The sequence below is a fragment of the Colletotrichum phormii genome (assembly GCF_030913505.1).
Source record: "Colletotrichum phormii strain CBS 102054 chromosome Unknown BDP81scaffold_10, whole genome shotgun sequence".
NCBI classification, from domain to species: domain Eukaryota; kingdom Fungi; phylum Ascomycota; class Sordariomycetes; order Glomerellales; family Glomerellaceae; genus Colletotrichum; species Colletotrichum phormii.
Window position 1 is genome coordinate 755,852 of NW_026851452.1, and position 26,648 is coordinate 782,499.

At 54.0% G+C, this 26,648-nt stretch overlaps 8 protein-coding genes across 8 annotated transcripts; 4 read left to right on the forward strand and 4 right to left on the reverse strand.

The window, feature by feature from the left end:
- Positions 1-112: 112 nt before the first annotated feature.
- BDP81DRAFT_25752 (uncharacterized protein) lies at positions 113-3,318 on the forward strand. The gene is made up of 2 exons (XM_060582881.1): positions 113-265; positions 337-3,318. The coding sequence occupies exon 2, from the start codon at positions 357-359 to the stop codon at positions 2,988-2,990; it is 2,634 nt and encodes an 877-aa protein (XP_060445240.1). The 5' UTR covers positions 113-265; positions 337-356; the 3' UTR covers positions 2,991-3,318.
- Positions 3,319-4,001: 683 nt separating this feature from the next.
- On the reverse strand, positions 4,002-5,151 carry BDP81DRAFT_25747 (emp24/gp25L/p24 family/GOLD). Its single transcript, XM_060582880.1, has 3 exons — positions 4,754-5,151; positions 4,427-4,634; positions 4,002-4,364 (listed from the first exon to the last, which is right to left on the reverse strand). The coding sequence occupies exons 1-3, from the start codon at positions 4,949-4,951 to the stop codon at positions 4,159-4,161; spliced, it is 612 nt and encodes a 203-aa protein (XP_060445241.1). The 5' UTR covers positions 4,952-5,151; the 3' UTR covers positions 4,002-4,158.
- Positions 5,152-6,453: 1,302 nt separating this feature from the next.
- BDP81DRAFT_319720 (ADP-ribosylation factor GTPase of the ras superfamily) lies at positions 6,454-7,275 on the forward strand (the record flags this gene model as incomplete). Its single annotated transcript, XM_060584460.1, has 4 exons — positions 6,454-6,601; positions 6,724-6,968; positions 7,061-7,126; positions 7,183-7,275. The coding sequence occupies 4 exons, from the start codon at positions 6,454-6,456 to the stop codon at positions 7,273-7,275; spliced, it is 552 nt and encodes a 183-aa protein (XP_060445242.1).
- Positions 7,276-8,463: 1,188 nt separating this feature from the next.
- BDP81DRAFT_449631 (ATPase) lies at positions 8,464-10,821 on the reverse strand (the record flags this gene model as incomplete). Its single annotated transcript, XM_060592434.1, has 1 exon — positions 8,464-10,821. One exon carries the CDS (start codon positions 10,819-10,821, stop codon positions 8,464-8,466), a length of 2,358 nt encoding a protein of 785 aa, XP_060445243.1.
- An 832-nt stretch (positions 10,822-11,653) lies between these two features.
- Positions 11,654-12,747, forward strand: BDP81DRAFT_461086 (ribosomal protein L6e; the record flags this gene model as incomplete). The annotated part of the gene is made up of 3 exons (XM_060593727.1): positions 11,654-11,773; positions 12,175-12,510; positions 12,595-12,747. 3 exons carry the CDS (start codon positions 11,654-11,656, stop codon positions 12,745-12,747), a joined length of 609 nt encoding a protein of 202 aa, XP_060445244.1.
- A 690-nt stretch (positions 12,748-13,437) lies between these two features.
- Positions 13,438-15,821, reverse strand: BDP81DRAFT_461087 (peptidase family M49; the record flags this gene model as incomplete). Its single annotated transcript, XM_060593728.1, has 5 exons — positions 13,438-13,706; positions 13,771-13,882; positions 13,941-14,133; positions 14,186-15,610; positions 15,697-15,821. 5 exons carry the CDS (start codon positions 15,819-15,821, stop codon positions 13,438-13,440), a joined length of 2,124 nt encoding a protein of 707 aa, XP_060445245.1.
- Positions 15,822-22,311: 6,490 nt separating this feature from the next.
- On the forward strand, positions 22,312-23,376 carry BDP81DRAFT_25876 (thermoresistant glucokinase family carbohydrate kinase). Its single transcript, XM_060582883.1, has 2 exons — positions 22,312-22,782; positions 22,841-23,376. The coding sequence occupies exons 1-2, from the start codon at positions 22,507-22,509 to the stop codon at positions 23,282-23,284; spliced, it is 720 nt and encodes a 239-aa protein (XP_060445246.1). The 5' UTR covers positions 22,312-22,506; the 3' UTR covers positions 23,285-23,376.
- A 1,235-nt stretch (positions 23,377-24,611) lies between these two features.
- BDP81DRAFT_348874 (2-oxoacid dehydrogenase acyltransferase) lies at positions 24,612-26,473 on the reverse strand. Its single transcript, XM_060586172.1, has 2 exons — positions 26,200-26,473; positions 24,612-26,132 (listed from the first exon to the last, which is right to left on the reverse strand). The coding sequence occupies exons 1-2, from the start codon at positions 26,366-26,368 to the stop codon at positions 24,763-24,765; spliced, it is 1,539 nt and encodes a 512-aa protein (XP_060445247.1). The 5' UTR covers positions 26,369-26,473; the 3' UTR covers positions 24,612-24,762.
- Positions 26,474-26,648: the final 175 nt, after the last annotated feature.

Sequence of the window (26,648 nt, forward strand, 5' to 3'; positions counted from 1 at the left end):
GAACCTCATCTCCATCTTTTTGGCTTGCGACCTCTACTTTATTCTGTCCAGAGCATCCATTTCCCACCTTCACCCACTACGTCTTCGTCTTCGCTGTATTTCGTTTACCAACAGTACAGTCTACAACAACTTTTACCGGAAACCACACAGGCCTTCCTGTATTGTTACGCGAATCGTTTACACCAAGGCGAGTGACAGGACAGCCGCCACGCCCGTCCCACGGGCCTCGACCACAGCACTTGGAGGTGTTCACGGGTTTCTCGTGGTAAGCAACCACCAACCGGCACTGCCATTTTCGTAACCGTCTACCTCAGAAACTGACTGGAGGCTCTTTAGACTCCATTCCAGCATCCAAAATGGGTATGTTTTCAAACCCATTGCGGTCTCGCGAGAACCGCACGGGCAGATTACCAAAATACGAGCAACTTAGTCCTCTGCGCACCAAGGAGCGCCTCTCAAACGATGACGACGACTATTACTCGTCCGACGACGAATCGGAAGACTACTCGACATCCTCCTCGCCGAGTGCTAAGAGCTCACGGCAGACTTCAGGATCCCTCTCGAGCGCAGCCATGATGCTCCCGAAGCGGGCTCTCGCGACAGCCCGCCGCCCGCGTACCCACCTTTACCGTTTCCCAAACCGAATCATCCGATACCTCTGCCTAGGACTGCTTACTTTTATGGTGGTCATGATCATGTCTCTGGTACGCGCAAGTCACGTTGAGAACAAGATGATTATTGAGGGCAAGGTGGAGAAGAAGCCAGACCCTCCGTCGGTGTGGGAGTCTTTTAGCTTCATTCAAAGATACTACGGAGGTGTCAGATCTATAGTCGCGCCTTCCAAGTACATCCCCTCCTACCCCCGCTCCTCAGACGAACTTCCCTTGGACCAGCTCGATATCAACACTACCGTCACCACGACGAGCGAGGACGGCAAGGACGATGCTGTCAGACGCGCTGTACCCAAGAGCAAGGAGTTTGTCGATCACCCCGGCTCCATCTTCGTGACAAAGCCTGAGAAGATGAATGAATGCTTCATCGACAAGGACAACAAAGTTCGCGTCCCGCCCATTCGATACCTCGAAGGTCGCCCTCAAGGATTCCCCCAGCACGTCGAAGGCTCTTACGATCTGCTCAACTTGCCTGAAGACATCTGCTACGAACGATTCGGACGCTACGCGCCCTACGGTTTTGGATACTCCGTCCCTGCTGGAGGCCTCGGAATTGGCGAGCACGGCGAGAAGGAAGGTTCTGACGCTGTGTGGGAGAAGACCCCTCAGGTGGACTGGCGCAAAGTTGACTGGGCAGATGCCCAGCGCCGGTGCTACCAGTCGAACAACGAGAGGTACAAGCCAATACCCCCCAAGACCCCCGCCGCGCGTGGTTTCTTCGTCGACGAACCTGCTCAGAATGCGACCTTGGTGACGCGCGATCCTCTCGACAACTTGGAACCCAGTGCCAGTGCCAGTGCCAGTGCCAGTGCCAGTGCCAGTGTCAAAGCCACCGAGGCAGACACGAAAGCCGATCAGGAGCAAAAGCCCAAGGAAAAGATGTCCCGAACCGCCGTTGTGATCCGTGTCTGGGATGAGTACAATTGGCGCGAGGAGGACATTATGAATGTTCGCTCGGTCATTTCCGAATTGGCACTGGCTTCAGGCGGACGATATGACGTCCATCTCCTCGTTCAGATCAAGAACGACGCAGCACACCCCGTTTGGGCCGATCACGAGATTTACGAGCGCCGTATCAGGGAGCGTATTCCTGAAGAGTTCAGAGGCCTGGTGACGCTGTGGACAGAGACGCAGATGTTGTCTCTGTACCAGGGCATCTTTGATCTCTACACTCGTGGACCCGACTTGCCAGTTCACGGAGTCTACCGCGGTCTCACTATGGCTATGCAATACTTCGGCTACCAGCACCCCGAGTACGACTTCTACTGGTCCTGGGAGATGGACATCCGCTACACTGGCCACTACTATGACCTCTTCTCCAAGATGGAGAACTGGGGCAAGGAGCAACCGCGAAAGGGCATGTGGGAGCGCAACTCTCGATTCTACATTCCCAGCGTCCACGGCTCGTGGGAGGACTTCAGGCAGATGACCCGCGTTCAGTCGGAGATGGGTACGGATGGCGCTGACAACGTGTGGAAGAACATCCCTGGCGCGAAGCCCAAGGAGAACCAAGATCCTACTAAGATTACAAGAGGAGAGAAGACCATCTGGGGACCCGAGCGCCCTACTAACGAGGATGACTGGTTCGAGATCGAGAATGACCCCAAGCCTCCTACCACGTACGAAAAGGACAAGTACACCTGGGGTGTTGGCGAAGAAGCCGACTACATCGCCTTCAACCCCATCTTCGACCCGGAGGGAACCACTTGGTTGCTGTCAGAGGACATTACTGGATACAACAAGAACAACCGGGACGAGCCTATGCCGCCTAGAAGAGCCCACATCATCACTGCTTCGCGCATGTCTCGCCGCTTGCTCATGACGATGCACCGCGAGACTGCTTTCAAGAAGCACTTCGCCTTCCCCGAAATGTGGCCTGTTACCGTCGCTTTCCAGCACGGCTACAAGGCAGTATTTGCGCCTCACCCCATGTACGTCGACAGAGAATGGCCCACGGAATATCTGGCCCAGGTCTTCAACGGCGGCAAGAACGGAGCTAGTGGTGGCGCTCGTACTGCTGTGTTTGGTCAGCGCGAGCACAACCTGCGCGGTCTCAGCTGGTTCTACAACTCGGGTTTTGCCCCGAACCTGTACCGTCGCTGGCTCGGCCTCAAAGTTAACAACGATGGTGGTGAGGAGTTCGAGACGACAGAAGATATGAGCAAGGACGGATCTAGCGTTGGCCAGATGCGTGGTGGTGAGGGCCGTATGTGCCTGCCTCCAATGCTCATTCATCCCGTTAAGGGAGTCGATATTCCCGTGGAGAAGATACCTGAAGAGATAAAGGAGAGCGTCCCTGAGTCTGATCCGAACGCATGAACATGAGAAGGCGACCTTGGAGGTGTATGAAGCATGACCTATTTGCGTTGCACTTGGTGTTATTTGGCTCTTAATTCAAGGGCTACATTTGGGACATACAGATGGTACGGCGTCTTGGGGTTAGCTTTGTTGGATTCTATTACGCATACTTTTGAGGCTTCACGAGATGGAACTCGTGGCTATTGTAGGAAAGGCATAATGCGTTGCCGTATACATGATGTATGATGTACATAATGACTGTCAGGTTAGAGGGAGTCATGATGGCCACAGAGGATGGCCAACAAAATCTTGCATCGCAATTCGATTCTGTAAAATGACTGTCTGTTCTTTGGTCAAAGCTGTTGCCTTGTGAAGTGAATGCCCCCTTGACAGCGTAAAAAGGCCAAATGTGAACTTCATGCCACGGAAAGTAGAGCCTGCTTAGCTGTTGGAGCTATCGCTAGGCAGCCGGTCAGTCACAATCCTATCTCGCCGCTTCGGTCTGACTTGTGGCGGCGCAGCAAACGAATCTTAGTGTCATTGTCGAGACAAGTGTTGCAACGGGATGCTGGCTTCTGGGCTGACGGTGGTGAAATCGAGCTTGTCTGTGGTAGCCTACTAGCATTCCTGGAGAAGCCAAGTGTGACTGTGCCTTTTGTACTGGGAGTGTTGTATTATCATGTGTGATGGCTTCTGGTGGCCTTGACGTCCGGGATGAAAGCTTCAGTATTTCCTACATAGAACGCACAGATAATGCTGGCCGCTTCCGGCTTCGTGTCTGTATGTTGTGACACCAGTCGTTGCGCTGAGACAATGTCAATGGTCTTGCCGGGCTGAAAGCAAAAGACCATCGTATTTAGATGTATCCATGTCATCTGCTTCCTTTGCTCCTAATGTGAGGAGTGTCATCGTGAAAGGCACTCAAAGGCCCGCGAGTATTGTATCCATGGCCCAAAAAAGTCAAGCCCTTGCTTCATTTCCAGAATCCTTCGCGTCATTCATGTGATCTCTGATACACTATACATCTCAATCTCTCATCTCCAGGGATGTTGATGTTGTTGGCGTTGGGCCTCGAAGAGCATCCTGCTAAGCTGAAATCCCCAGCCCTATTTGTGCACCTTCGACGTGTCGTCCCCAGCACGGGTATCCGGAAAACGAAAAATGACGACGCCTTCTTTCTTGTTTATTTTTAAACCACCCTCTTGACCTCGAAGAATCTACGAAGCCACCACACCTGGAAGACGGACTCTCCGACGACAAGGCCAATGACGAACAGGTTCCACCACTTGACTCTGCTGTTGGTGCTCTCGGCGGTATTACGGTGAGTGCGCTCGCGAAGGACAATGTAGGACTGCTCATCCTTGACCTGGGCGAGGAGCTCGGAAAGGTGGCGGACTATAATGAATTGTTAGGAAAAGTCCAGAATCCACTGATAACCCATTGTGCTCGCTCCTTACCTTCAACTTCGAGGGGATCGGCGGGGACGTCGGTCTCGCTAACATAGACAATGCCGTGGACGTTGAATGAGACCTCCTTGCTGTGGGCGCCCCAGTGCTCGTTTCCGAAGCAGTAGGTGTACTTGCCGTCGTGCTTCGCGTCGAAGGAGAAGTCGCCGTTGGAGACACTCTTGTCAAAGGTCTCGTACTGGCCCTGAGGGTTCGTAATCTGTGGTCGTGGGAAATCAACAGTCAGTCTCGGTGCCTAAGTCATGATGCAATTGCGCGCAAAGTACACGATTCGAAAGGGGGGTTTGGTGGGGGGTTCGGCTGGAGCTAGAATCATACCCAGAAGTCAATGTCCAGGTTGCCGGCGCTGCCAAACTCGCGGTCGCCGACTTGGAAGGTGACGGTCATCTTGTCATCGCGGTGCAGCGACTCGTGGAAGCACTCGCGGCCGTGGGCGGGCAGCTGGATGTTGTGGGCCAGGGCCGAGTGGACGAAGCCAGCTGCGAGGAGCAGCTTGGCGACTGAAGGGAAGAACATGGCGGGAGCTTCCTATTATTTGTCTTCACTTTGGAAGGGTGTAAGAGCTCTCCGTCGTGGCCGATAGGAAGGTCGAAAAAAATACAGACGTCAGACTCAGCTGGTCGGCAGGCGCAGCAGAGTCGAGCTTCTCTGAAATCGATTGAGGTCAGGGCCGGGGAAAAAAGGAGCGACGTTGGCTTGTGTCCAGGCTGTTCTCCAGATCGGTTCCTGGAGAGTGATCCCTGTACCCTGAGTCTGGACACTTTGGCGACGTCTGGTTGGACTTTGAGGCTGAGCCGAAAGAAGTCTAGCTCAGGGTCAGACGTAATGGACCGATGCTTTTCCGACCTTGTTTCTCACGGTGCATGGAAGCCGATCCCTGCACGTGATGCGGGTACTTTGTGCTTCAGAAGGGCCCTTTAGCGGTTGACAACGCTAGAAAGGGGTGGCCAACATGGAGGGACAGGTAGCTTCAAGTGTCCCCATGGCCCGTGCCCAGCCTGACTTGGGCCCTCAGCACGCAACCTAAGGTACCTTTATAAACATGACAGCGTGGGTGGTTTTAGGAATCCCAAGGGCAGGTATCGCCAGACAGCAGCTTGCTAGGGAAGGTACCTCGGCGGGCCACAGGGTGGCGTCCGTTTGTAGTGGTGGTCGAGTAGAAAGTGGGGACACAGAGTTTGAAAAACATGGCCTTTCTAAAAATCACCACCAACCTCGCCAAGCCGAAGATTATCTTAGCAAAGCCCACCCCCTCTGCTCGCCTCTATTCCACCTACCTAAACTAATCCTCTTGACACTTGGACTGTCTCCCCCCCTTCACCGACAATCACACCCACGACAAAAAAAAACCACCACCACCACTCGTCTCCAGTCTCCCGTCGCAGAGGGACGTCGTGAAGAAAGTAAGTCACTACTCTACTATTTGCCATCACCTGTTTTTGTTTCGACTCCGTCCCTTTCTTTCCAGCCTCTGTGTCATCTTCAGTCGGGTCTCCATCCCCTCAGTCCCCTTTCCCACCCCCTCGGCCAAAGTTGCTCTTGCGCGCGTGCCTGCATCGGTCTGGTCTGGACACGACACCTCAGGATACAGTAGAAAGGCAGAGCAGCCCACCACACGCCCCCCAACCCAATCCAATATCCCTATCCCTCCCTCCCTCCACGTCGCCTGTCCACATCCACTTCTATCCCGCTATCTCCTCTCCTCCATTTGCGAATTGCGGCAGCCTGGTTCTCAACTTCAACCTTGACCAGATCATCATCGCAACACCTTGCCTTCGCTCAGCGCCCAGGCAGACTTTGGTCAGTGACCCGATCCTGCCCGCCTCCGTTACGATCTGTCCTTTCGGAGTCTTCTCTACTTTGCTTTATATCCCGCCCGCATCTCCTCTCGACGTCACTACCATTTAATTTAATTTCATCAATTGCGCGCTTGCTTACACTGTCGCTCCTCAACAGATTACTTCTTCCTACCCAACGCAACCGACACTTAGACGTTCATCACAGCCCGAACCGCAACCATGGGTCTCGCATTTTCCAAGATCTTCGACAAGCTTTGGGGAAAGAAGGAGATGAGAATTCTGATGGTCGGTCTTGACGCCGCCGGAAAGACTACCATTCTCTACAAGCTCAAGCTCGGTGAAATCGTCACGACCATTCCCACCATTGGTACGCACCGCCCCTTAATACCCTAACCAGCGTCGTGTCATCATCAAATCTCGCGCCCCCGCTGTCGATAGGTCAATGCATCGAGGAGGCGAATGGCGTGCTAACATCGGATCTCCTTCCAGGTTTCAACGTCGAGACTGTCGAGTACAAGAACATTCAGTTCACCGTGTGGGATGTCGGTGGTCAGGACAAGATTCGTCCTCTGTGGAGACATTACTTCCAGAACACCCAGGGTATCATCTTCGTCGTCGACAGCAACGATCGCGACCGTATCGTCGAGGCCCGTGAGGAGCTCCAGCGCATGCTCAACGAGGATGAGCTGCGCGATGCCATTCTCCTGGTCTTCGCCAACAAGCAGGATTTGCCCGTATGTTACCCCGCCATCCCCCCCTCCCCCTCCCTCGTTGCTATTTGAGGCTTCATCAATTTGAAGCATGCGACTGACCTTTTCTCCCACAGAACGCCATGAACGCCGCCGAGATCACAGACAAGCTTGGCCTCCACTCCCTGAGACAACGCGCCTGGGTATGTTTTCCCTCGAACACGACGAAATGCGATTTCCATACTGATCCCTCCAATAGTACATCCAGTCCACCTGCGCCACCTCCGGTGATGGTCTCTACGAGGGTCTCGAGTGGCTTGCCACCACCCTGCGCAAGGCGGGTCACCAGTAAATGCCGCGAAGAGAAGCCGAACGGACTACCTCTCTTCTGCTACTCTTTCACGTCATCCCTCTGGTACAGTTGTAATTCGCAAAGCTACCGGTCACAAGGCAATCGAATAGTCCATAACTCATTTTCCGCATTTTCTCGTCCATCCATCCCCTTCTCCCCATGGTGGTCCCTGACATCACGTGAGCCACACTCCATTGGCATTCTCTCGACGCAGCAAGCACACACATTCTGGTCTCAAAAGGACAGGTTTCGTTTTGGAAGAAAGGGGGCGTCTTGGGTTGGGAAATCTGTACAGTCCTCACGCAGCAACTCTATACGTTTCTCCGTCTAAATGTGACGGAGAAGCCAACTCATGAACACCCTGGCTTTCTCGCCTCCGCGCAATTCCATGAATACGGTGTTTTCTGCTCTTTTGGTGGTCTGGTTTGCCTACCATTCTCGGTAGGGGAAGGGATGAGACATGGGCTTAACGATTTTCTTCACGACTGGTTAGTCCCCCTATGAGGGGTGGTTCGCCCTGCTTTCCTCCAGTTTGTCGTCTTTGTTGTTAGGTATGGAGGGGGTTCCAGGTAGTTCTAGCCTTGAGAGTTGGGACAGAATCGTTATAGACTTGTCTTCCTTTTTTCTCACAAAGTTTCACGGTGCCACGGGATGTTTGATGACCTTTCTCTTTTTTTTTTGTTCTTAACCGGCCGTCCCAACCCCTCCATTTCTTGACAGGCCCCTTTGTGAAATGTCTCGCGGCATCCTCAGCCCCAAAATTTTAGCCCCCTCTTGAAGGGTGCAGTTCAACCGTTCTGCGACCGCAGAGCCCCTTTGTGGAATGCTGTCTTGGACGCGTGGTTGTGGGTACTCGACGTCACAGGGACGGGATGGAGGCAGATGCAACTCAAGAGGACAAATGGCTACTTGTGAAAGGTGGGTATAAGTGCACAGGCTCACTAGGTGACTATGATCGAAACGAGCTTTGTCGGTGGGAAAGAATACATGAGTATTATATATATATATATATAACTACAGTCTATTTCTTGTTTTACAGTTTTACAGAGCGTTTTGACAATGCTACATGTGCTACTTGGCTAACACTTTCATGAGAGGGGAATCCAGCCTTTTCCAACCATGTACTCCGTGCTCCTAAACAATGACTCAAAACAAGTAGTCGTACATGTCGAGATTAGAATGGTTTTTTTATGCCTTTGGCTGAGCCGCAACTTCGAGGCCCGAATTGTCCTCCTTGATGCTAACCACAGCCGTCTCGCCAGAGCGCAACTCGCCGCGGATGATCTTGTCCGCGAGCCCATTGCCAATCTCGTTGGTGATGAGGCGGTTGAGCGGCCTCGCGCCAAACTTGGGGTCGTAGCCGCGCTCCGCGAGCCAGTCGCGCACCTCGCCGCCGACGTCGAGGATGATGCGCTTGTCGTCGAGACGCTGCTGCAGCTCGCGCAGGCGGATGTCGACAATGTCCCGAAGGGCAGCGAGGGCGAGGCGCTTGAAGACGATGAAGGAGTCGATACGGTTGAGGAACTCTGGCGGGTAGTTTGCGGCGACGACGTCCATGACGGCCTTGCGGATGGAAGGGTCGATCTCGCCGTCGGCCGTCTCCTTGTACGGGTGGATGGGGTCCGCGCCGACGAGGATGTCTGCGCCGAGGTTGGACGTCAGCACGATGATAGTGTTGCGGAAGTCGACCTTGTGACCCTGTGCGTCAGTGAGGTAGCCCTCGTCGAGGACTTGGAGGAGGAGGGCCGAGATATCGCGGTGGGCCTTTTCGAACTCGTCAAAGAGGAGGACGGCGTACGGCTTGCGGCGGACGGCCTCGGTAAGCTGGCCGGCGTCCTCGTAGCCCACGTAGCCGGAGGGCGCTCCGATGAGGCGGGAGATGGTGTGCTTCTCCTGGAACTCGCTCATGTCGAAGCGGACGACGGCCGACTCGGTGGAGAAGAGGAAGCCCGCGAGCTTCTTGCAGAGCTCCGTCTTTCCGACACCGGTCGGTCCAAGGAAGAAGAAGGACGCGAGCGGTCTGTTCTCGCCGCTGAGGCCGGCACGCTGTAGGCGCACGGCGTTGGAGACGGCCTTAATTGCCTCATCTTGGCCGCGGACTGCCTCGCGAAGGGAGTCTTCCATGTGCACGAGTTTCTCAATGTGGCCGGAGGTGAGCTTGGAAATGGGAATGCCGGTCACCTTTGAGACAACTGCTGCGATGTCGTCCGCAGTGACAGCATCGTGAACGAGGCTACCGTCTGACTTTTCGCCGTCCTTAGGAATCTTTTGTTCCAAGGCGGGGATGACGCTGTACCTCAACTCAGAGGCGCGGCCGAAGTTTCCTTCTCTCTGTGCCTGGTCCAGCTCGATCCTGGCCTTGTCGAGGTCCTCTTGAGTCTTCTTGACTGCCTCGATCTCGCCGCGTTCCGCTTCCCAGCGCTTGGTAAGCTCGGCAATCTCCTCTTCATACTTCTTCAGGTCCGTCTGCAACTTCTCGCGACGCTCTTGGCTGGCTACGTCCTTTTCCTTGCGCAAACTTTCAAGTTCGATTTGAATGGTCATGATCTTCTGGTCGAGGGCCATGATATCTTCAGGTTTCGATTCGTGCTCGAGCTTGAGATGACTGGCGGCCTCGTCCATCAGGTCAATTGCCTTGTCGGGCAAGAATCGGTCGGTGATGTAGCGGTTAGAATAGGTAGCGGCTGCCACCAGGGCACCATCAGTGATGCGAACACCGTGGTGGACTTCGTACTTGTCTTTGATACCGCGCAGGATGCTGACTGTGTCTTGGACGGTGGGTTCGTTGACGATGATGGGTTGGAATCTCCGGGCAAGGGCAACATCCTTTTCGATGAGGCGGTACTCCTCCAACGTGGTGGCACCACAGCACTGGAGCTCACCACGCGCAAGTGCTGGCTTCAGCAAGTTGCTCGCATCGATCGATCCTTCGGCCTTGCCGAGGCCGAGCAACGTGTGCAGCTCATCGATGAAGAGAATGACTTCGCCCTCTGCCTGCTGGACCTCGGTCAAGACCTTTTTCAGTCTCTCCTCAAAGTCTCCCCTGAACTTCGCGCCCGCAATCAGCGAGCCCAGGTCTAGGGCAATGACACGCTTGTTCTTGATGCTCTCCGGGACGTCGCCACGCACGATTCTCAGTGCAAGGCCTTCGAGGATAGCTGTCTTGCCGGTGCCGGCTTTTCCAATCACGACGGGATTGTTCTTGGTCCGCCGTGATAGAATCTGGATCGTTCGTTGGATTTCAGCATCACGTCCAATGACTGGGTCGAGCTTTCCATCCTTGGCCTTGGCTGTGAGGTCGATTCCGAATTGTTCGAGTGTCGGTTTCTCTGGCTCGCCACCCATGTCCATGCGGTGTGTACCGCCTGGGGGGTGAGGTCTTCCATTTGCATAATTCCTGATGGTTATCGTTGGTAAAAGATTGCTACTGCTTCTGAGTGCGGCAGATTCGTTGATGATGGCTCTTGAGATTAGTCGTGTAGGTCTCGGTGACGATGACCCGACAATGCGCCGGGCTGATGAGATGAGATGTCTTCTGGCTTGCATTGTGTCTGCTGGTCGATGCCAGGTGTTGCAAAAAGTCGTCCCAATCTGAAACTATCACAACAGATGAAAGAAAGACAGGTACACGGCCTCAAATATCCTTTGAGCAAACCCCCTAGTGTTGTCAAGTCGCGAACTCGGAAGATTTCACAAGTACATTCTCGCACTTTCGGTGAGGTCTAGCATGTTCCGAAGCTTTATCTTATCAGCACGTGGTCAATGCGTATGACGAAATGCAACTACCGCCAGCGCTGTGTTGCCCTTTTCACGTAGTCTTTCGAGTACGAATACATTCATTATGTATTCAAGAATGAGGTCTACAGGGTCGAGGAAACATCGGATTGATAATCTTGGGAGAGTAGAACAATTTTCAAAAGACAAAGCAATTGTCCTAGCACCCAGGGATTAGCAGAACTGCGAGCTGCTGCTGACTTGAGTTTGTTGACGTCCAGTGACATCCATGATCCGACTGCGGCCCTGAGCTGGGAATGGCAGACCGATCAGTGGGTCCTGGAGGTCTGGCCCCGGAAAATCGGGCGCACAATCTCCCGTTAGAAATTGTCGGTATGGGAAGGGGCCCTGGCTCACCGCCCGCGCCTGCAGAGGGTGCAGAGGTTTCTGCCGCATGCACCCTGCCTAATACGGACTAGCGGAGGGCTTGCCTTCCACACCCGCCGCCCACACTCGCTAGACATTTTCTGAGAAATCGATTTCCCGCCGACCCGACCCCAACAACCAAAGCCTCTCGAACGAGATCAACCACTTCCTTCTTTTTCGTTCACGATCCCCATTCTCCGCTAATCACAACAGCCCTCCACGAGGACCGAGAGCAACCATGTCGGCGAAGACGGAATCCACGACCAAGAAGTTCGGCTCGTCGACTCGGGTCGTCCCCGCCCCCTCCCAGAAGGCGCAGAAGTGGTACAACGCCGACGATGAGCCCGAGGCCAAGAAGGTGAGTTTACTATATCTGCGTGCTGGCGCTGTTTTGGAATTTTGCGCATTTGCGATGGGACGAGGGAATGTCATTTCGAGCGGTCACGAGTCGGTCATGGGATGTAATTGGGAGGACACGACAAAGCGAGCGCAACATTTTTCTCGAATTACGACGCAAAACTTCAAGAGCCCCAAAGTCGGAGAGCCAAGAGAAACCACGAAGGAAACCACAGATCAATAACGGCACCACCATTCGCAATTCGACCAACGCACACAAAATGATTTGGAGTGATGGAGGAGGAAGACGCTCGTGATCTACGGAATGACATATCCCCCTTTATCACAAATGTCGAATTTCAAGCAACACGCACAAAAAATCATGAATTGGGCGACAGCGATACTGACGACGATTGTCACTAGGTCCGCAAGGCCGTCCGCCCCTGGGCTCCCCGCCAGACCCTCCAGCCCGGTACCATCCTGATCCTCCTCGCTGGCCGCTTCCGCGGCAAGCGCGTCGTTCTCCTGAAGACCCTCGACCAGGGTGTCCTTCTCGTTACCGGCCCCTTCAAGATCAACGGCGTTCCCCTCCGCCGCGTCAACTCCCGCTACGTCATCGCTACATCCCAGAAGGTCGACGTCTCCGGCGTTGAGTCCAAGAAAATTGAGGAGATCTCCGCACCCAAGTACTTCACCGCCGACAAGGCCAAGAAGCAGACTGGCGAGGACGCCTTCTTCAAGCAGGGAGAGAAGCCCCAGGTACGATTATACATCCTCTGGAAAGACCCAGATTCAGATTGGACACGAGAGGATGGGAGACTGACAGCATATGTGTGACTACAGAAGAAGGAGATCAACAGCAGCCGTGCCGCCGACCAGAAGGCCGTCGACAAGGCCCTGCTCGCCAACATCAAGAAGGTCGACATGCTCGCCTCCTACCTGGCGAGTTCCTTCAGCCTGCGCAAGGGCGACAAGCCCCACGAGATGACCTGGTAAACAGTTTTTTCACACCAAAAGCTGTTGAGAGGGAGGTTTCGTTTGGCGTGTGGGCTTTTCGGGGGTTTGCTCTCTTCGTCGCTGGTCGTTTCAAAAAATCAAGGCTTCCGGATGATGTGGACATGAGAGGACCCGTGGAAAAAGGAAGGGGCAAAGTCAATTGGGATTCAAAAAAAGAAGAACCACACATTTTTTCGCCCAGTTCGCAACGGTTAAGGAATGATGTTGTTGTTGTAGACGACGGAAGATCTTATGGCTACACGGGCTGGGCTGGTTTTGCCAATTGCATTTGGAAGTCGACGGCATCGGTCACATTTGGCGTCTGTAATGAGGTTCTTCACAAATCCAACACACAAAGAAGATAACGCATTCGGTCCAACGACGACGTGCCTCCCCCCTTGCGAGGGAATGACAATATTGACATGAACCATAAACCAAACTTTCTCGACTTGAAATGACTAAAGTGAAAGATGTCGGGACACGAAGAAACAGACCTCGGGAAAGAGCTCGAGATGTTCAGACATGTACGCACTAGGCTTCACAAAGTACGGATCGTCTCTGAAACTTAAATGTTTTGGCCCCTTTTAGGAGCATAGTATTACAAGGTTTATTATGGTTGATGCAGGACCCCCTTTTATCTCTTCATGGCCAGGCTCTTTACAGTTTGGCAGTCTCGGACTTTGGGCTCAGTCACAAGTCACGGTCGACCCAGCTCTGGATGATACCTGCCGGGGATGCCTCGTAGTGCTTGACGCTGATCTTGCCAGTCGCCTCGTCGAGGTAGGTGTTGGCCTGGACGAAAACCTTGCGGGGCTGCTTGTTGGCCAGGACGACGTTTCTGGCCTTGGTACCCCAGAAGTCCATGTCGACGTTGGTCATCTCCTTGTAGAAGGCGGTGCCGTTCTCGACGTCGGCGGTGGCCTTGTACACGTGAAGCTTCTGGAGGTACTTTCCAACGGCTGTGGATGTTAGTCAGCCTTGATCTATTTCAAAGTGCGCGTCGAGAGATTCGGGATAACTTACCGTCACGACCAGTGGTCAGAATCTTTGAACGGTCAAGCTTGATCTCCAAGTCGGATAGATCATCCTTCTTGTACTCCAGCTTGCAGAAGTCATCGCCAGCCTGGAGGAAGCACTGTGAAAAGTGGTAGTCAGCATTTGGGCATTCATACACGTACGTCATTGTCACCAACCTGCAGGATAGAGAAGCGAGCCTGTGAATGCGCTTGGCCCCATTTTTGGCTCTTGGGATCCCACATCTCCAAGGACACGAGACCGGCGCGGGCCATCTGGAGGTAAGCAGCGTACAAGACGTTGCCGGCCTCGTTGCTGATATCGGTGCTTCCGTCGCCGAAGCCGAAGATCTTGAGAACAGGGAACTCGCATCTAGGTCCAGATTAGCCAGAGGTTTCTGTATAGGCAGTCGAAAGATACATACCCAAGGTACATAGCGACAAGCTCAGCACGGCACTCCTCGTACGAGGCAGCAAGACTGCCGAATACAGATCCCCATGTCTGTCCAGGCTTGTACCATGTGGTCACTGGCTTGTTAGTCAGGGGGCTGACAGGAGGGTTCTTCTCATCAAAGTTGTAGGTTCCGGGAGAGGTCTCCTGAAGAAGCTTTCCGCAGCCGTGACCAGTCAACTCGTGAAGGCCAACCTGCACCTCAAAAGCAGGGTCCCTGTACTTGTGGTACAACTCCAGGTCGGCGTCGGAGATGAAGGGGATCTTCTCGTTGGGAGCCTTGGCGCTGAGGACGTTGCCAAGAGAAACGTTCTTGAAGCCCTCAGTCTGCCTAATATCATCGTAGTTGGGAATGTTGATTCCAGCAGGAATACCAGATCCGGCAAAGGTCAAAACCTCGAGTGATGTGAAGTCAGGCGACAGGAACTTGTCCTTTTCGAAGTCCTTGCTCCACGGGAGAAGGGGAATCAATTCGGGCGCAGCGGAGACGAGAGCGCCGAAAGCACGGGTACGCTCGAGGTTGACCACAGACGCAAAGCCTTCCCACTCGCCGCGAATACCAGCGGGGTCTCTGTAGGTCTCGATGAAACCAATGTTGGACTCAACCATGGGGCCCTTGTCTCTGATCCAGAATCTCTGGCTGTCCTTGAACGCGAGGAGAGAGCCAGACGAGAAAGACTTTGCGTAGGCCTCGTGCATCTTTGCTTGGTTCTCATTGTCGCTGTTCTCCTGCGCCTTCGTGATATACTCGGAAATGGCCTTCATCTCTGCAGCATAGTCTCCGTATACCACCTTGATCGTCTTGCCCTTGAGAAGGCCATCCTCAACCTGGAACTCGGTCTCTTTACCGATGTCACCACCCTCAGCGGGAACACTCGTAACGGCCGAGGCAATGAGAATCTCGAAAGTGCCCTCCTTGGTCTTGCGGAGACGGTTGTTCTCGGGGAGAAGGCCCTTCTTCTCCATCCATGCGGACACGGCCTCGATCTCCTCTTGAGTAATGTGAGGGGAGTCGGGGTAGTAGGTAGTCATGTGACCCTTGTCAGGGAATCCGAGGTGCATCAGCGCCTGCTTGTCAGAGCTGAAGATGGCACCGTTGGTCGCCTTGTAAAAATGCTCAGCTTCAGGAGAGGCGGCAGCAAGAGCCGCGAAAGTCTTCTCATCGGCTCTAGGGATGAACTTGGCGTCGCCGAAGCTCTTGTAGTTGCCATTGTTGCCCAAGAATTGGGCAGCATACTCCAGGAAGTGGGTCAATTGGCTCTCGTCGATACCAGCCTTCTTAGCAAGGCTATTCCAGTCACCACCACTGCTCTTGTGTAAGGCAATGATGAAGTCGTAGATGGGCTCTGACTCTGGGGAAAGTTGTCTGAGCACAATACGGGTTCCCGCAAACGAGGCTCTAACATATCTCTTAGCTTCTGGTCCCCCATAAAAGCTTGGCATGGCGGGCACCAAGATGATATGACATTATGATGGGTTTCTTACTTGCTGATGAAATGCGCATAGCGCTTCTGCTTGTCGGTGAGGGGTTCAAAGTGCTTCTCAATCTCCAAACGGACGACGCTCGGCGGCGCGTCAGCCAGGTAGTGCTTGAGCTCCTGAGCGTTCATTGTGGAAAATCTCTGCCGGCAGGGTTTCGCAAGCAAAGGGAAGTGATTTCTAGGTCTCAAAGTCTTGGGAGAAGTGTGAATTAAGGAAGAAGAAGCTCGCAAAGATGTCAGCCTTTGGAGGGCGGAAATGGATGAAACCCGCATGAGGAGTCGAGATGGTGCCGCACTGGTCATTGGTCACTGATGAGGCAGGTGCAGTGGATGAGCAGACGACAACTGTGTTCAGGCGCCGCCAGCAGCGGGGAAGAGCCACACAAGCCGTAGACGAAGGTCGATTATTTGAACAGGGAAAGAGGTCATCTACGCACAGGCCGCAAGCAAGTTAACTGTGGCGCTCCGTGGCTTGAATCTCATTTGGCTGTGACGATTGGCTATCTTGTTGTAAGCCACTCCTGCTGTCTATGAGACCTGTGAAAATATTTCCCCAGTCTGTAGATAATCTCAAAAGTCATGGGCATTATTTGCACCTCCCCAAACAGGCTTGGACGCAGACGACGACGTTGGAGCTTCAGCCACAATGAGGGGCAATACTGGTACTTTTGTCGACGAAGCAACTGATTTATTTACAAAACTACAACCAATAGAGAAGGAGGGGCAAGCGAGGAAAGAAATCAGAAGTTATTCCCACAGAATATTCCACTACACCTGGAGACATGATTTGCTGTGATTTCAGTCCGAGTTTCCAACCTCACAAACATCTGGGGTAGCGCCTGTTCAAAGCAGAGAGCCCGGCTGGTCGCGGTTAGCGTTGGCTTATAAATGCGACTGGCATCCATATGAAGCTCCGCTAGGAGCAAATCGCCAACTCGAAGTCGGTCTCAATACCAACATTTTTAGTTGGCTAATTGCAAAATGATAGAGTCCCATTTCCCGAGAGACGCCTGGCAGTCTGTCGTTGAGCCACGATAGTTACAAAGGGAGATTCCCAGAAGACAAGCGCAGCAACTGATCCGTTTGCTTGCCAGGCCTACTTACCTTTTGCCTCGCATCTGAGGCTTTTAACCCTGAAATTTTTACTCAAGCTTTGACTTTAAAATTAAGAAAACCTAAATCTCAAAATCTATGAGCTGTCACAAAAGTATTGCTGGTTGGGAGCGCACGTCCAAGAAAGCAACCGATTGGGCTTATGGAAAGACACGCAACCATTGTTCGCAAAGCAGAACAGTCCTCTTGTAGTTCAGATGGACAACTTACCATGCCTTACTACAATAGTCGGAGGGGTGGTCAGTTAGTCATGGTAGATGTGGCCTGCCTAGCGACAGACCACCAACGACCCGGTTCATTACTGACGGAGCAATGCCGACTCCTCCCGTATACCGTTCTGCTCACCGAGAGGATCCGGCTTACAGTCTGCACCTGAGCCTAACATCTGCAGATCGTGGCTGTCAACTGTAATGTCGTTGCATGCATGCTACAAGAGCCAATGGAACACTTCACGTGATCTCCTTGCTCGTGCATGAGCAGGCAGGCAGCATTGGCAAGCTGCAATGAGCACGTCTTGATGGTTGCTTGCGCTTCGTTCAAAACCTGGTTCTCGCCATCATATCTGACATGAATCATCATGTCTTCGCTCAACCATGGTCATCCTCTATGTTTTCCTGTCAAGCAGTGCAAACGAGATGCCTGAGGGTGTAGCACGAGCGGCTTTGAGAGGGTATCATTGAGTGATGGCGCCGCCACGCCGCTTATTATTCATCCCTCTACCACGACGTAGGCAAGGATCTTGGACGGCCGGACGGGATGTTGCAGGAAGCGCAATATGAAGCCGTCGTCGCATAGGCTGATGGACAAGTTGGTCGACTTCCTCCTATCTAGAACGTAGCATTCGGTAAACCAAGCCACCAATGTCAAAGTTGCAAACGCAGTGTCAGCATAGCGACCTTTGACGTGTCCTGAAGCTCGCGGCCGAGATGCATGCTCTTCTCATAGGTACCGGTACACAAGGTACCTGAAGCAGGCATTGGTGGAGGATCGAACGTGTCTTTGGGGCGATCATGACAGGCAAATCGGCAACGTCTTTGATCAGGCGTCCCAGTGGCCATGCTGTGCGACCAGTCGTTCAAATTCGCAACACGTTTCTTTCGAGATTCGCAAGGATGTCGCTAACGTTGCGTCTGCTGTGCGACGGATGTGGGCGGATCCACAGAGGGAAGAAGCTTGTCGACTCGGCCGGGAAGAGGAGCCGACTGGTGCTGCGTACCACTTCGAATTGCGCCGAGTTCTCGACCGGGGTAGTTAGGAAAGATCCCGGGGATTCCGAGCGTTCGGATCATTTGCCTTGGCGTCTCGGAGCGAGCAATGCTGCAGGTCAGTTTAAGAGCCCTTGAAACCAACCACGGTGACATGGATGCTCAGGCCGAGGGCGGTCGCCGGGGAACATCCACCGTGCCGCCGTGGCTTGGGCGAGCAGTAGTATTCGAGTTTCACTCCTCTTCTCGCAGTTGCTTTAGTGCCAATGGGGATAGTCGTGCTTGCGGTGCGTGGCATCAGGAATCTTGCGCGCAATGCATCTATCCCTCGTTCAGGCTTCGTCGGGAGCGGTCTGCCTGACCTACAATGCCTTGCATGAGCCTCTATCCTGCGCGACGACGATACAAGATCGGTGAACGCGCTCGTTGCCTCTCTGCATCACGGGTTGGAAAATAATCGAGGGGTTGCCGCAGGCTATCGTAAGTTTGATTTGACTGAAGGTGGTGCCCGAGGATCATACTGGTATTCGATTGATGGCAAACAACCATGAGAAGGCAGTTAGACGAGGACGAACTGGGCAATGAGTATTTCACATCAGTAGTCCATCTTCTCGCTTTACGCAAATATGAGTAGATGGGTTGTCCAACTTCATAATCGAACCACGATTACTGTGTCCAGAGACTCCAGACAATTGCAAGAATCGCCAAGTCCTTCTCATCCCTTGTCATAAAACTATGGCGTTGTGGGGTTTGACTTTAAGCAGGTGTCACGAAACTTGCAATCGATCCCCCGCAGCAGATGAGATGGGCGGGGGCCATACGGATATCGCCCGGCCATTGAGCGGCTGTGATGGCAACGGTGTGAGCCTATTTGGTGTAACGTCCACAATATGCTTTCTTGCCAGAGTTGAGGTCAAAAGCCGAGCCGACGTTTCCGATGTATCATTTACAGTCGCGACGCAATTTTAACAAACTGCATACTCCACCGAGAGATAAGTCAGCTGGCTCATGATGAGAGCGGTGAGAGGCCGATGAGCCGATGTAAGCGGTACCAATTCGTATCTGTACTTGTGGACAAAAATACGCACGTATTTACGTAGTGTGCTCCGTATGTCGAGACTTTAAGAAAAAAGAATTGTGGAAAGGGCCCATCCTTGTCCGCTCGCGTGTCGCATCCTCTGACCGTTGGGTTGGGTTCAGTGTTGGGGAAGCTGGCGGGGAGTTGCTTGGAGCGGTGGTCGGTCCACTTGGGCTTGGAGAAGGCGGTCGAAGACTGGTGAGAAATTTGGAGACTTGTTGGAGCAACGAAAAAGAAAGCGGGCAAAATAGGATTGGCAGGACAGCAACAGCAGGACGAGCACACGAGCTGGCTGCTGGTAATGCACCACGGCTGGTTGCAGCAAGACCAGGACCAGGGCCTAGCGGAGTCTTGCGGAGGGAACTGGAGCCCTGAACAGCGTGGGCTGTGTGGGAAAAGAGTGGACGCAGAGGCAGAGCGCCGATGGTGGAGGGAGAGAAGAGCGCAGAAGAGAGTCTCAGGATGATAGGACGCAATCCGAATGGCTGGAAAGGAGTCAGTGTGATAAAGGGAGGGGAACTGTGTTCAGACTCCAGACTTCAAACCACATCTTCCCAAGCCGATGGGTCAAGGATTCGAGTCGTCGTGTGTGAGGTAGTGACAGTAGTGCGCCCGGGCACTGGTGACTGAGGAGGTGCCGGCCCGTTGTGAGCCCCGCCCGGAAGTCCAGCCGAGCCGAAACTTGAAAGAGCAGACGGGACGCCAGAGTCAGAGCATCTGCAGACTGCACCTCATGGCTCATGGTAGATGACGGGATTTTTAAGGCGACGGGGGCAGAGACTGGGCTGGCACGGCTGGGAAGTTGAGATGCAGGTGCATTGGCGCGTTGGAGTCCTAGAGCCCGTCTACTGCCGTCTCGCAAGGTAATCTGAGTGGACGAAGGAGTTAACCCCGGTGGACACTGTCCTCGGGTCGCAAAGTGTCAGCCGGCTCTCCCCTGTTTGGTTGTTCTTTCTATCCGTAAGGTAATATTGTTCACGTGCATTTGGAAAAGGAAAGGCAAGAGCCATGAAGCGGGAGCAAGCGCGTTGATCCAGTGCTTTCCGTACCAGGTATTCATAGCTGCCCATGTTGAGGTACTCCGTACCAAAGGTATGATGTAATCCTAGCTTCTCGGTGCTTGCCCGAGGCCCAAAAACACTTTATTGCACTTTCCCCCGTCCATCACCAGTCCCGGACGGGGACCAGGTCTGCTAACCAGGCTGGTCGGGCGAGAACCGGACAAGTCATTGCACTTGTTCCAGAGAAACAACGTGGAGTTACACGCAAGCATGCAGGTATCCGCAGGTCATTAATGATTAAGGTAGATACTAGGCGTTCCGAGATACCAATCCCAATTACCGTCTCGAGCATGTTGAGAAAACCCGCATGCTCAAAGTTAAACCTTAAGGTACTCACCGAATGAACCCCCACTGAGCAAGACAGTCCTAACTTCCAAATCTGAGAAACATAGGTGTTCAGCTGTGTTTGCTTGGACAAAAAGTCATATTCATCTCTGGTTAAAGCTTGTCATTGCTGCCCGTCGTCGGACACTTTCCCCCCCACCGAGGCTGGAAATTTGGTCGAGGGCTTAATAAGTTTTTTCCGGGAAAAGTCTCTTTTTTTCTTTTTTTCCTTCTTTCTTTGCGTGTCGAGTGACTTCGCTCGTTTCGCTGGCCCCTACCCAGTTCAGGAAATTATCTCCTAGTGTCATGTTCTAGAAAAAGTGTGTCCCCCCACGCTGCTTCCTCCACAGTCCACACCTCGCCGCCCATGGCACCCCCTCGTCCACCCACCACCCTGCCCGACCACGCCCATCATTTTCCCCCTTCTTCTGCCCCCCCGCCATTCAGGCCTCTCGAACCCTTTTCATCCTTAGCATCGTCATCTCCTTTGCCTCTGGCCAACTGGAGCCTTCCATCTTCCTTGACCGAGCCCCGTCCTCCGCCCTCCCCGGGACCCGCGATGCAAGTCCTGTCATCGCCGCCGGCTTTGCCTTTTCCCAGCATTACCCACTCGTGCACCTAACGCCACACCCTGCTCTGTCCCCCAGGTGCTAACACACGGCACAATTATTTTAGGTGTCGGTGTTTGCGGCTTGCCCTGGACAATCACTTTCATCCTGGTCGCGGGGTCCTCAAAACTCCTTGAGATGCCGTACGTACACGACGCACCGTACCGCATCGCACCGCACCGCGCAGCGCAGAGTGGTTTCGTACTCCTACCTTGGGCGAGTGGTGCGAATACCTACACTAGAAACACACAGGGGATTCGCGAACCGGACACAAAAACAGACTGCCTCTCTGTGGCCCTTGGTGGCTGCCGCTGGTGATCTACCTCACCATTCCGTCGTCACGGTACAGGCATAATACCTAGCGAGGTTCAAAAGCCATCAGATTTATTCATGGCAGGAGTAGGTATTACACGATAGCCTAGGGGACAATCTCGGAGGGCCGGCCTGAGCTCGTCTACTACCTTACCTCGTAGCGGTTCGGCAACTACCAAAGATGATCCCAATAAATGATTACGCGCCATCGCTAGGTGCTCAGTCTCAAAAGCCAGAAACCCAACAACTGAATGCAGTTACCCGTCGCAAACTCTCGTACTCCAACAGCCAGCTGTTGTTACTCGACGACGGATTTCTTTCGTCCAACGATTTGCTCTTTCCCCTCCATCAGGCTGCAACTTTGATCTCGTTCCATTCGTCCCACGTCTGCCCCAGATGCGACCTCCTTGGCTTTTGGATCCCGCGGAGAAAAAGTACAAGGCGAACGTATCCGTACTTGGAGAGAGCAGTCAAGAACATCGGACGCAAGCACACGGTCATCTCTGTTCGCACCCCCACGGATATGGGCTTGACCACCCTCCCCCAGTACTTTGTGGAGTAACGGATTTCTCCCCGCTGGGGTATGCGGCACTTTCATTGGCCATCATGACGACTAGGGGACGCCGCTCTTTGGGATCCGGGTCAGTGACACCCCCCTGGTCTCTCTCTACCCCTGGCCCGAGAGATGTCCGCTGAAGTCCAGGTACTGGAACCTGCTGTGCGCTCCCCCCAGGGCGTTTTAGTTGCCGTCAGGGCACCCCTTGAGTCCCCGTTGGAATTTTTTACCTCATCGATCCCCCAGACCCAGAGAAGTCTCGTCCGTGTCACTTATAAGACAGGAACGCCCTGCACTTACACTCTCATCTCCGTTTCCTCGTCCTGCCTCTGAACTGTTCTCATACTCGCAAAAACAAACCTTACATATATAACTATATACCATCGCTCGAACTTCTTCAATATCCTACACCCACCTCCTAGATTGTGTTGAAAACCTGAACTAGTATCCATACGCTTCGACCTTTTCAACTCCGGATAACGCGATAGCGTCATAACCTACTCTCCTCGAAACAAGATATCCGGGACCCGTTTCTATATACGGATCTTCGCAAAACAATGCTTTCCTACGACTCCCCGATGCCTGTCAGTGGACAAACTCCCAAGTCGCCTTCGGGGCTTACCAACGGCGTACAACAAGCCGTTGCGTCCCAGACCCAGCCTAGAGTACCTGGGGTTCCGACCTCCGCAAACAATGGCGTACACGTCAACGGATCTCTCGACACCAAGTACCACCACATCTGGCTAGTTACTGGTCCTGCTGGCTGTGGCAAGACGACTGTTGCCGAGTACCTCGCTCAAGCTCTGAAGCTGCCCTACATTGAGGGTGACAGTGTAAGTGGTGCTTTCCGCCTCGTATTTCGGAATCCTGTCTGACTCGCGCATGAAAAAGTTCCACCCTCAAGCGAATATCGAAAAGATGGCAAACGGCATTCCTCTTACCGACGCCGACCGTTGGGACTGGCTTGTTGCCCTGCGCGAAGAGTCCCGCCACCAGCTGGCTGCGGGCTCCGACGGAGTCGTCCTCACTTGCTCGGCCCTGAAGCGCAAGTACAGAGACGTGATCCGCGTTGCTGGATACTACGACCGCTCGATCCTCATTCACTTCATCTACCTGTCAGCCTCCGAAAACGTCCTGGTCCAGCGTGTTACGGCTCGCAGCGCTGCCACCAACCACTACATGGGCGCCAACATGGTCCGCAGTCAGTTCCAGTCTCTCGAGGCCCCCATGGCCGACGAGACCGATGTCATCAGCCTCGATGTCAGCCGCTCCCTCGAAGAAGTCAAGCGCGACGCCTTGGCCAACGTCAAGGCCGCAATGGAAGAGGAGGCATGAGCTGTATACCGGCTATAGAAGGCGTACTGTCATTGGTTCTTTTTTGGCTGCTTCTTTTTGACAAATTATCCTGCGGGATATTGGAGTTCCGGGCATAGAAGTATGAGCGTTTACTTTTGGATATTCATGGCGTTAGCATTGGGATCTGGTTTACAAAACCGCTGGCTGTGACAAGTCAGCCTGCATGCAATGTACGGAGATGAAGGGGTGTCACGAGGATCTCCGCCACGAATGGCATCCTCTGCGTAGTCCAATCAGTAGGATGGAATTATGCAATGACGAGGGAGGAGGGACAACACATGGGCAACCCGATATATCAAGGCCCGACAGGCTTAATGGGTTGGCCATGGAGGCGACAATGGTGACGAGGAGCCGGTTTGGCGCTTGTTTCCTCACTCCATGCAGGGGTTTGCAAAACAGAGAATGCTCAATGGTCGGGCTCTAGCCGGGTAGATTATTGCGTTTTCTATCACTTGCAACTTCTCTTAGTTCAGTATTATACAATGATAAAACTGATCAAATATGACCATTACTACCTTACATCTTCCCTCTCAACGCGCCCAATCTGCCCCCTCCCTTCCTACCCTCCTGTAGTGTACTTATGCGCAGGCAATCCTTGCTGCTTCTCGGAGTGGTGGGCAACCTGCCGGATCGAGGCACTTGCATCTACTACGGAGCATAATCGTTCACGTTTGCCGTTCAGGGATTCTTCAGCATGAGCTGGTGTCAACTCGGTAAGGATGTGGAGAAGCGTTCGTCCGTCGTGACTGGGCCGTCATATATGACTTTGCCTACACCGAGGAGAGGGGGGGTGTCCACGGGGAGGTTTTGGCCTGGATGGGATGGTTGGCTCTGTGGGGCAGTGACCTGGTCCCCAATGTTGGTATCATTATCAATACCTTACTCCGTGTACATATCGCGCGGCTTTGAACACACGACGCATTTACGGTCGTACAACACGTACACTGCCTTACTTGGTGTCGGGTTGCATATACAGGAAAATGCTTGTCAGACATGCGTCGGGCAGCAGCACAATCTTACAGATTACTGATGATTTTGTTTTGTTGAACCCTTGGATTTGATTTTCCCGCAAGCCGTTTTTTGGCATACCGATGAAGGTGGTTGCACCACCACTTAAAACCCCTGCTCGCCCTCATATCTACAAACCATTACTGTAGAAGTCTACTTGTCAAGAAGTCTTGTAAGTCATCCAACCCTCCGCCCACCCTTCCACGCTGTCGCACCCCCCCGGCCTCTTACTCCGCATCACGCGGCGGCCGAACGGCGTCATCCATAAGGCGCCCTTACGGAGGGTACCTTTCTCTCTCTCTCTCTCTCTCTCTCTCTCTCACCCTTCCCAACCGTCCAGGGGAAGTGGCCAGGCATCTTTTCAGTCATAGATACACCCAACCCAACACGCGCGCTTACTCCCTTTGCCCCCGATATTCCTTCCAGAACAAGTTTTCCCGCGCCGCTGCTCACCTCAGATGCATGACCATGACGTCGGGCTCCTCCACAACCCGCCGCACCACCTCCGCGGCCCGGGCCATGGTCGCGCCGTCCACCACGCGATGGTCAGCGCTCCAGCTAAAGTTGGTAACGTGCTTCCTCACCACCCTGTCCGAGTCCTCCCCCTCGAACGCCGGCACGGCGCGCATGCGGCCGATGCCGAGGATCGCGACCTCTTTATCGACGATGACGGGTGAGAGATAGGTACCGCCAATATTGCCAATGTTGGAGACGGTGATGGTCCCGCCCTTGAGGTCCGCTGGGGCCAGCTTGCCCGCGAGGGCGGCCTTTTGCAGGCGCGTCAGCTCCGAGGCTATGGAGAGGATGTTGAGGGAGCCGACGTCGTGGATCACGGGGACCAGGAGGCCGGCGGGGGTGTCCATTGCTACGCCAATGTTGTGTTGGCTGCGCATGACGAGGGACGGCTTCGACGAAGGCGACGACGAGGAAGAGTCGAGGTCGACGCGCGCGTTGAGGATGGGGTATTGGTAGAGCGCCATCGAGACGGCTTTGATGATGAAGGGGAGGTAGGAGAGCTTCGCGACGCCGGTCTCGCCACCGCCCACCTCGGGGGACGTCGCGAGGACGCGGTTGAGGCGGGTGCGCAGCTGGACGAGGCTGGAGAAGTCGATCTCGTCGGCGTAGAGGAAGTGGGGGATCGCGAGGGAGCGGGTCATGGACTTCAACATTTGCTGTTGGGTATTCGTGAGCGGGACCCGGGTTTCGAGTTGTGCGGCGCCGGAAGGCGGGGCCGAGGCGGTCGGGGAGGGAGTCGAGGCCCCCGCCGGCCTATCACCGGCGTCGCGGCGCTTGACAAAGTTTTGTACGTCCTCTTTCAGTACCCTCCCGTCTCTCCCCGTGCCGTCTATGTCGGCAATGTCTACGTTTAGGCTCTTGGTAAGATGCCGCACCGCCGGTGTAGCGAGCGAGGCGTGGGTCCCCTTTGGCCGTGGGGTATCCTCTGCACTGCCCGCATCCTGAGATGCCACCCCGGATTCCCGTCTTGTTTGGTTTTGTGTTCTTTCTTCCTGCTGTGGCTTGGACTGTACAGGAGGTTCCGGCGTCTTTTGTAAGTGCTTCTCCTGTACCGCTTCCGTCGGGGCCGTCAGCGCATCCAGGTCCTCCTTCTTAGCCCCGCCCTGGATGTCAATGTCGACAAAAGGCTTGCCGACCTTGGCCATGTCGCCGGCGTCGTAGTGCAGCTTCTTGACGACTCCTGAGAAGCGACTGGTGATCTCCACAGACGCCTTGTCGCTCTGGACCTCGCACAGCGGGGAGAACTCCTCGACTCGGGCGCCGGGCTCGACGAACCATTGTATGATTTCGCACTCCACGATGCCTGTGTAAACCGGGATTGTCAGAAGATGTCTCTGTGGAACAAGCAGCAGACAGGGAAACTCTCTCACCTTCGCCAATATCTGCCAGTAAGACAGGCTTCACAACCCGTAGGTGCCGTGTGTCGTGGAACTGTCTGGAGGGGTAGACGCCGGCAGCTCTCGCCGCAGCCAGGCGAGCCATGCTCTTGGAGACGTGCCATTGCGTCCGGACGGCGCGCGATCCTCTTTGAAGAAACATTTTGTTTCGAATTTTGAATAGTTAAGAGGATGAGAAACCAATTCCCAACTTCTGATTTTTTTTCTTTTCTACACCTAAGAGAAGAGGAGAAAAAGGGAAGGCACTCCCCAAGGAATGTGCGAACGCACTTGCAGGAGGATTGAACCGCTCGGCGACGGCATTGTCCTTTCCCCCAAACACTCGGCTATTCGCGGTGTTCGGCCAGTGAAGGTCGATTGAATCTCCCCCATGACACAATGTGAAATGCCCCTCGGGGAAGCTGCAGGGTGGCCCGAGACCC